A 10,233-nucleotide genomic window follows, 5' to 3' on the forward strand; every position below is an offset into this window, starting at 1 on the left:
CTCCCTTTTAGCACAGTGGATTTCCTTTACTCAGAGAAAGGCAGCAATTCAAGATGGCAGATTATCACCTCATTCTCAAGTGTACTTAGGGATGGGCTGTTCTTTCCAGTGGTGCTGAGATCCCCAAAATGAATAATAAATATATTGATAAGTGGTATTTTGAAATGTGGTAGTTTGAAATCGTCAGCAATGCTGAATTAGATCTTTTCAGTATGTTACCTTCAACTAACACAGTCGCAAAGCAAATAATGAAAGTTCTTCTTGAATGACAGTTGAAACTAAAGTATAATATTTTCTTCATTCCTGTCAGAAACTAAATGTTCTCCCAGTGACCTTGATAACTCCTGCTGAATTCAAGGAGGCTTTCAGTTGGAGGTTTATGCTGTTTAGGATTTTAGTTTAGATTGGTCCAACTATTTCATACATAACTCCAGAACAACAGTTCATTGACAATGTTAGCCTGAGCTGGAGTTGAATACCTTGGGCAGAAGATAAAAATGTAGGCGTGTCTTGACCTACATGCCCTTTGTGATTATGTGCAAGAACTAACTGAAATTCTTGAGACTTTAAATTCAGAGGTACTTTATGCACAGAGAAACAAGGAAGACAACATAGAGGGACCAAAAATCCAGCCTAATGATAACGTTCTGATAAGAATTGGGAGTGGAAAAAAGTTGGCACCAGGATGGATGGGCAAGCAGGAGCCCTGATCAGACTCCTAAGTGGTGAAAATGGACAATTTCTGTACTTATAGATGTTTTGGATTTTGCTCTGGGCATCATAGCAATGGTTAATTTAATAAAGGAGAAGGAGATCTAAACCAGATATTTAAATGGGAATGATAAATTGAATAGTTTTATTTGCTTCCTTCCTTTATTAATTTTAGCAGCAAAAGAAGGATTTTTTTAAAAATTATGGTACAATACTAGAGTTTGTTGGAGGGATTGTTTTCTTTCCGTAGTGTAGCTGCAAGACATGATAAACCAAACCCGAAACTAAAGCTAAATGTTTTGCTGGGGTCTGCCAATTACAGGACATACAATTAGTTACAAACAGGAAGTGGGCAGGAAAATGATGAAATCAGTTATTTTGGTATGATAAAAGGAATGTGAAAGAATAAGATTAACCAATATGCTTAACAAAGTGTTAATGAATTAGGTGAGAATTGCCTTTCAGCATGTTGGGAATGTAATTGCCTTCTAATCTGTGTTTTCTTTCTTTTCTTTCTTTCTTTGGCTTGGCTTCGCGGACGAAGATTTATGGAGGGGGTAAATGTCCACGTCAGCTGCAGGCTCGTTTGTGGCTGACAAGTCCGATGCGGGACAGGCAGACACGGTTGCAGCGGTTGCAGGGGAAAATTGGTTGGTTGGGGTTGGGAGTTGGGTTTTTCCTCCTTTGTCTTTTGTCAGTGAGGTGGGCTCTGCGGTCTTCTTCAAAGGAGGTTGCTGCCCGCCGAACTGTGAGGCGTCAAGATGCACGGTTTGAGGCGATATCAGCCCACTGGCGGTGGTCAATGTGGCAGGCACCAAGAGATTTCTTTAGGCAGTCCTTGTAGTGAGATAGTAACTAACACAACAAATAATGTAAATACATCAAGAATAAGGACACCCTGACATTTCCCAGCTATCTGCAGACACCACAAGGGAACATATTATTCAAAAACAAGAATCGTCAGATGTGTGAAACTTGTAGGGTCTTTGAGTGGGGTTCAGTGTAGAGAATGAGATACTGAATTCTTTCTTCATACCATCACTCCTGCTAGTGTTATTAAGGTTGAATAAATAAACCGTTGTGTGGTTAATTGGTTTTGCTGTGTTCCGTTGTTTGTTTTTATTACAGCATGGGCTGACTTTCACAGAGTAAATAAAGAGAAGGTTCAAAGGTATCATACTCTACTTTCAATTATGCCATACCAGACTTTGGTGTGTCCAAGATGAAAATATCTTTAATTTCCCAATATTAACATCTGTATTGAGAAAGATCGCAGAACTCTGGGAGATGGCTGTCCACTCTCCAAGCAGTTTGGAAAAGTGATACATAAAATAGAGATGAAAAAAATGAAAAATCCATAAAGATAATGCTTGCCTGTATCCAAGTATTTCACTCTGTTTGACCATGCACAGCATATATGATTCCTTGCTTGTTCCTGTTAGTCCAGGTAAGATAAGTATGGTAGGTCGTGTGGCAGAAACAGGATAGAGATCATTATTTTCATTGTCATTCCAATCCAAGGAAACATGCCCACCATCTGCCGTCTGAATGAGTTCACTGCAATGCAGAAATAAATGTCAAAGTGAAAATGTAGGAACTCCCGAAGCACAGGTTCCTACAGCCACAATCTGACTTTTTTTTAATTATTGAAAACAATAATTTATCAAATATTTAGTTGCTGGATAGTGTACAGAAGCCATGCCTTTTACAATGACTGTTCCAAGCAAATTTTAAAAAAACAATTGAATATCATAACCATTCTGCTAAACTATTCAGTGCTCTGGGTTGAATTTGTGTGTTGATTCAGAATTTTCTGAAACTACAGTTAATAAAGATTGCAAGTTGTACGAATTATTTCTATTTGTGATCCATTTAGGAAGTTGTTTAGCAATGCAACCTAAATTTTTAGAAATATCTGTCTAACTTAGAAAACCAAGCATTCATTGATTTGTGCACTGAACGTGAGAAATCAGAAGCTTACTCTTTGAATCAGGCTTCTGCACTTAAATATTTTGGTTTGAATAGAAATTTCTAGTGTGTTAGTGAGTCAGGATGATTTATAGGAGTAGGTGTTTCAGTATTGGTTAGATTGATTCTCTCTCAATACTTGGCTGCTTCAATTCCAATAAGAGAAGGTGACCACATTGAAACGTGAATTACATGCCAAGAATAATTTTAAATAGTTTTCTCTCTGAGAGCATGTGGTCAGTTTATGAACAATCATCGATGCAGGATGATACTAAGAGTACAATGAATGGTAAAACAGTGAAGCTTACTTTCTGTATTTCACCCAAGGTCTGGCTGCGATGAATGGCCTAAGCAGTGTCTGGACTCTTGCTTCCCAGCACCAAAAGGTTGGATAATAAGTCTCTGCTACCACAGGACAATACCTATATAGAAACCTGGAAAGTGTTGCTGATCCTGTGATAAGCTGTGGTTTCTGCAATAAATCATACTCACAATTACAATGCGACAGTAGATTCTTTTTTTAAAATATTTTATTTAAGATCATCAGATGTATAACAAATTTAAAAAAACATATCACATTGTGAAAGTTATTGATTAAATACATGTAGATTTATATAAAGAAAAAAAACTACAAAAGAACCCCATCTAAATCCCCCCCAACCCCTTCTACCCCCCCCCCACTAAAAATATTAACTACAAAATAAAAAGAAACATTTAACTCACGAAAATACATAATGAATACGATTATATATTTAGTTGGATTGCTTTAGGAAACACTCAAAGATCTCAAAAACATTTCACAAGAAAACTATTTATTTTTAAGGGAAGACTTTTCTAGTCCAGAGGATTCAAAGGAATTATTTATAAATTTAAACCTATTGTTCATGGATACGGGCTCCAAATCTGTAAAAATATAGAATATTTACCTCTCAAATTATATATAATTTTTTCTAATGGAATACAACTTTGAATCTCTATTTGCCATCTTCCTCGTGACAGCAATACATTTCCTTGCTATCCCCAGAGATAATTTAACAAATTTCAATTGAAAATCTGATAAATTAGGAGTTATATTTTCAAAATTCCCCATCAAAAATAACTCAGGATTCAATGGAAAGACAACACATGTAACCTGTTGCAAAAACTTAATAAAAGAAGTCCAAAAAGGATTAACTTTTAAATGTAGAACAAAGAAAAGTTCTGATATCTTCACCAAATGTAAAACATTGATCCGATATATTCAATTTCCATCCATTCAATTTCTGTGGTGTAATACACAAGTGATATAAAAAATTATAATGAAGTAATCATTACATTAACTGTATTGGACATAACCTCCTTACATAAATTTTGCCAAATTTGTTGATCTATTGATATATTAATATCTTTCACTTGACTTAAATAACCCTAATTTAGGTGCTTTCTCTTGTTAATTAATATATGCTATTAAGATAAACCTTTTAGCAATTCAATCAACAACTAACTGTCCTAAGTCTGTAGAATTTTTTAATACCATATCTGGTCCTAATTTTAACAGCAGATTATTGACATTGATTGGATAAACAAGTTTTCTGGTTGTTTGAGACTCACTTTTACAATGCCTAACTAATACACCTTCATTAAGAATAAGCAAAAGACAAACAATAACATTATAGATAATTAACCTCCCTCCACCCAAGTTTACAGATAATTCCTTACTAATATACTTAATAATATGCTAATAAAGATAAGCACTCTTACTAAGCAGGGAGCGAGCTTCTTACTCAGCAGGCAACCAATGACAAGCAGCATCAACCAGATCTTCATCCTGAGTGGCACCATTTTATTTAAACACACCTCTATCTTATCCTTGCTTTTCATAATTGTATATGTTTCTTTCCGATCCCCTCTCATTCTTCTAAATTCCAGTGAGTACAGTCCCAGACGACTCAATCTCTCCTTATAGGCTAAGCCCCTCATCTCTGGAACCAGCCTACAACTTTTCCAAAGTCAGTATGTCCTTCTTCAAGGAAGGAATCCAGAACTCCAGATGCAGCCTCACCAGTTTCTTGTGCAGTTGCTGCATTACCTCCCTGCTCCTAAATTCAATCCCTCCAGCAATGAAGGCCAACATTCTATTTGCCTTGATAGCCTGCTGCACCTGAAAAGCAACCTTTTGCGTTCATACACATGCACTCCCAAGTCGTTCTGCTCAGCAACATGCTGCAATCACTTGCCATTTAAATAATAATCTGATATTTTACTTTTCCTTCCAGAGTTGATAACCTCATATTTACCAACATTGTACTCTATCTTCAGACTGCACATCCATTTATATGGACAGTGGTATGGACTATGCCTCCTCTTCTGTATGCAATAATTATCTCCTTCAATTTGCCTACTGGCCAAACAAGTCCACAGTAGATGCCATCTCCCTAGATCTCCTGGAGATTGTTATCTTGACATCTCTCCTGTATTCTGTCACATCATTATTTGATGCCTGACTTGCCATCATAATGTTGGTGAAATTGAAGATGGAGTTGGAATGGTATTTAGCCATACACTCGGGGGTAGAGGGAGTGAAGTTGGAGACTGAGTACTTATCCTTGATGAGTGTCGGTGTTCTATGTGATTGAGGAGATCTTCATTGATTGCGGTCAGTTAGATAAAAGATCAAGGATCCAGTTACAGAGGGGAAACTGAGGCTTAGATCCTGGAGTTTGGGAATTAATTTGCTAATGACCCTGGTATTGAAGGCAGAGCTGTGGTCTATAAACAATGGTTTAATATAAATTCCCTGGCATCTATGTTTTCCAGGAGAGCTAGGTAGATGGCATCAGCTGTGGATCTGTTTGGTCAGAAGGCATATTGAAGTGGGTCAAGGCTGGCTGATAGGTTGGAGTTTATGTGACCCATGACCAGCCTCTCAAAGCACTTCATGATGCTGGATGTCAAATCCACCAATCGATAGTCATTTAGACCTAGAATTGTGCTTTTCTTTGGTACTGCTATGATGGTGGCCTTCCTGAACTAAGTGAGGACTGTGGCCTTTTGTAGGGAGAGATTAAAGATGTCTGTAAATAAGTCCACCAGATGATCTGGGCAGGCTCTCAGAATACATCTGGATTCTGTCTGAGCTGGTCAATTTCCATGGGTTCACCTGCTGAAGGCTGCCCTGACTTCAAGAGTGACCTTGTAGGAGATGTGCATATCACCTGCCTCCTGATTCCCTGTTTGAAGTGAACATAGAACACGTTGAACTCATTGGGGAGTGTCATGCTGTTTGCATTCTGTGCTGTTTGGTTTGGCTTTGTACACCGGAATAACCTGCACTTTCTGCCGTAATTGCTGTGTACTTATGATATTCTCTTGAACCTGAGCTTGGTGCGGTACCATCTCTTGGCTTCTCTAGTGGGCTCGCGGAGAGCCTACTGGATTTTTTGTGGAATGCCTCTAACCTGGTATTCCCACTTCGCTCTATGGAGGCAACTGCTTCCCCATCTTTAAAACACACAAAATTCACTCATGTCACACCTATTGGTTTCTGGGTGACCAATAATAGAGCCCCACCTACTAGCAACCTGTTCAATGTGAAGTGGTCAAATGAACTCAAATGAAGGATGAGATTAAAAATATCCCAGGCCTAAAACTTGGGCCAATGTATGGCTTTTGTATGCCCTTGCTTAACCAAATCTTTAAAACCTGCCCACCATGGAAACCAGCTCCAGTGTTTCTCATTTTGACCAACATTCACAAGGATTCAGTCTAAAAGTTTTCCTTCAATTACTTCTTGCTGTAATGCCATTGATTAAATCATTGGGTCCTCTACCTTTTAGCTTCATTGTATTATCAAACAAACTGTTTACATTGTACACTGTGTAATTTATGAGAACTGGGCAATAATGTTTTTCATCAACATGAAGAAGTTAGCTCTTGCATTTTAAAATTCAAGATGTTAATGAAGGACTCAAGGTGCAAATAATCAGCATTAATTTATTAAGAAAGAAGATAAGGCATAGAAGAAGAGACCAGTTTTAAGTCACTGTAATTGAGGGAAAAGGGATTCTTATTTTTACTTTGAGAGAGAATGGGTTCATGGTATGTGGTTCCGTTGCTAATTCATGAGGCTGGATGATGGATAAAAGAATGTGCAGGATAAGCACACAGAGCTCAGAAGAGACAAGAAGCAACACTTTCATTCGTACCCCCGATGTCGAGATTGAATGAGAGTTAACCCATTGACTTCAAGACCCAGAAGTAAAAGATTGCATTTATGTTCCTGGATAAAAGGGAAGACAGGATCTTAAATCCTCTTCTAAAATTATCTTTCTTGTTATACCAGGAGGAAGGTTTTAATTCCTTAATAGCAAGTAGTGCTTTCAGATATAGCGTTAACTCAGTCTGCAATACATTTTTAGAATTGTATGCTCTGCAAATGCTGTATCACAGTTGCTGCCAATGTCCCCCTCCACCATTCCTCCTCCTTGACAAGAGGAAGATAAATGGGAACATGCTCTCTAGGGAAAACCTCAAATGGTTTACATTAAAAATAAGGCCCACTGATCAATTAATTAAATGGACTGCTTCTCTTGTGTCATGCCTCTTTCAATGGTCTACAGCAGCATTAACATAAGGGAAGAGCCACAGATTAGAACAGTGGATGAAAATGTGCTTTGATTTGATCTGTGGTATTGCTGAGCCAAACATTAGGATTTTTATGATGAGAGCAGTGGCAATATTTTAGAGAGAGTTATTGATATAGTTGAAAAAGAAAAAAAAAACAATACAACCTATAGGGAGGAGAAACTAGAAGCATCTTGGATAAGCTTAGTTCGGCAAAATATCACTCCCAATTTGTATTGTACATTTTCTGAATCCTAATCATACTTGGAATGACTTGCACCACCCTGTTGAAGTCATCACCCTTTAAAAAAAAGTAGTATGTTGACTTTCAGTAATGCAATGATCTCAGGCTGATTCTAGCCACTCACAAAAATTGGTGTTAGAACACAGAACCGCACAGCGCAGGCCAAGCGCTTCAACCCACAAGGGTTTGTCCTGACAATGATGCCAAGTTATACTGTGAGTCTCCCTGCATCATCCTCCATGCCTGTCTGTTCACACGTCTAAATGCCTCTTAAACTTTTCTTCCTTATCTACTTACACCACTTCCTCAACAGTGTTTCCCAGGAACCTATCAATCTCCATGTATAAAACTTGCCCCATTTAATCCTCACCCCCCCCCACCTTAAAGCTGTGCACACTAGTTTTTGACATTGCTACACTGACTCTGAGTTTCTATGTTTTTTTTAAGCCTCTTATAGTTTTATAAATTGTATCAGGTTGAAGGGTGGGAGGAAACTCACGTAGACATGGGGAGAATGTGCAAACTCCTTACAGAAAGCAATAGATTCGACCCACGGATGCTGGCACTGTAAACAGTGTTGAGCTAACTGCTACACTAACCATGCTACCCCATTGTTCAGTAATGGCGCTGCTTTTACATAGAGCTCTTATGGAATCTTTTATTGTATGGTTTATTTAATTACTAAACTGTGGAAACAGTGGAAAACATTCTTTAAGACTGTTAAAATGTTTAAACTATACAGTAATTATATACTCCAATATTTTACTAAGGGATGGAAATTTACTATTGTGTTTAGTTCATAGCAATTTATAGATAATTGTTTTTATTAAATAGTTATCACCGTATTGAACATAAATCACTATCCAGACATACCTAACATAATAAGGCACCTTACTATTGCATGAAAACTATTAAATACAGTAGATATAATAAATCTTACCCTTGATATGAAGTGTAAATAAACACATAAGTAGGCAGCACTGCTTCCAAAAACAAGAATCCAATTTACCCTGGTTAGATTAATATACAGGGATACCAGCAATTGTCTGAACAATTCATTCATGTTACATCCTAGATTAGTGGTTACTGACAGAGTGTTCAATTCTTTTTAAATGAAAGGCCAAACATCATCACCGTGTAGTGGAAGCTCAGGAGATTGCAACACGAGATACTGACGTCATTTGGTTCAATTTAAATTATGGCTCAATCATTTTTTTCATCCCATTCATGACATCATGTAAGAAAGCTGGAATGGGCTCTGTAGGTCAGAGGTCAAGGATTGTGTTGTAATGAGTCTCTGCTGGCTGGATAGTTATTGACATTTAAAAGTTCACCTGTGTATTAAAAAATGTGCTTGTTAAAATACTCTAGGTTCAACCCCAAGGCAATTTTCAGTTTATTCCATACTTAATATTGCTTTGGTTGTTAGATTACTAAATTATTGTCTGGAAGGTGGCTCAGAAAGAAAATGATACAGGAATCATAAATTCTACCCATTAGAGATACATCGGACGGCTGTGGAAGAGAAATTGTTGGGTGTATTTAAGGCAGAGATTGACAGGTATTTGATTAGTCAGGGTATCAAGGGTTACAGGGAGAAAGCTGGGGAGTGGTGTTGAGTGGGAAGGATGAATGATCTCATGATTAGAATGGTGGAGCAAAATCGATGCGCCTGTTACCTAATATCTTGTGACTGGGGTTTGTTCAACTTTCAAAGATAGCATCTGAGAAATTGGAGATAGTTATGAAAAATGAACTTTAAAATGCCAGAGGAATAAGTTAGTAATGCACCATTTTGAGTAGATCTGGAAATTCTTCTTGAGAGATTAGTCAATTCACGAAGTGGGGTCTTTGATAGAGTTCTTTCAGTGAAAACCTTAGAATTACTTCCGAACTATCAGTACCTTGAGGAACTTTAAGAATAAAGAAATAAGTGTTTTGATCCAAACTACCATGAGAACTTTGAGAGCAATACTTTGCAGGTGGAAGATGGAGATGAATGGAGTAGTCAGGAGTTTCAAAGATAGAAAAATTAGGATAGTGAAAAGTCAAATATTGCCATGCAAATAGGAGAGGGAAAGTGGCGTAGGAATGACAGTCCTCTAAAGAAAGCTCACCAACTACTAGTGTAACTAGTGCACATATTGAAGAATGAAATACAGAGTGGCAGAAACATGAAAACATAGTTTCAACAGCAACAAGTTGTTGATATTCCCATGACTAATAGGCCCAAGAAAATAATATATTAATTAACCAACATGCAATCTTCTTTATTATAGCTGAAACACTTGCTGTGTTCAGAATATATTCAACTCATTCAAAAAGAATCTGGGATGGACATGTGTTATGAACAAAGAATTGTCTTTATTAACACATGGGAATTCACAAAAAGGGCATACACTAACAGACTAACATACACAGCATACAGTCACAGTATACTGTGAAAAATAAGGGTTTAACTTCTTCATCATCCACCACCCACAGGCATGGAATACCAAGAAAAGAGGGGTTAACTTCTTCAGCACCCACCACCCACAGGCACTGTATACCATGTGGCAAATAATCGAGTACATAAACATAAACCTGGTCGCCAGTGTAGCCCCTGCTCAGCATCGACCATGGCTCAGGATCTGGAAATGGCCCATTGCAGTTGGCCCTCTGGAGCTGCCTGCAGCCTAAACTTCAGGGATGATTTGAAGGCAGCAGCA

General features: G+C 37.7%; 1 protein-coding gene across 4 annotated transcripts in view; it reads right to left on the reverse strand.

The window, feature by feature from the left end:
• abhd3 (abhydrolase domain containing 3, phospholipase) overlaps positions 1-8,724 on the reverse strand; it is a 53,104-nt gene extending 44,380 nt beyond the window's left edge. For 3 of the 4 annotated variants that reach the window (XM_069921718.1, XM_069921720.1, XM_069921719.1), the window contains exons 1-3: positions 8,466-8,724; positions 2,988-3,151; positions 2,086-2,268 (exon numbers count right to left, since the gene is read on the reverse strand). In XM_069921718.1, the coding sequence (XP_069777819.1) occupies positions 2,086-2,268; positions 2,988-3,151; positions 8,466-8,588 (470 nt within the window). In that variant the 5' untranslated portion in view covers positions 8,589-8,724. The remainder of the gene's footprint in view (positions 1-2,085; positions 2,269-2,987; positions 3,152-8,465) is intronic. The other variant, XM_069921717.1, reaches the window with a different exon arrangement.
• Between the last annotated feature and the right edge of the window lie 1,509 nt (positions 8,725-10,233).

This window comes from Narcine bancroftii, chromosome 2 (assembly GCF_036971445.1).
Source record: "Narcine bancroftii isolate sNarBan1 chromosome 2, sNarBan1.hap1, whole genome shotgun sequence".
NCBI lineage: Eukaryota > Metazoa > Chordata > Chondrichthyes > Torpediniformes > Narcinidae > Narcine > Narcine bancroftii.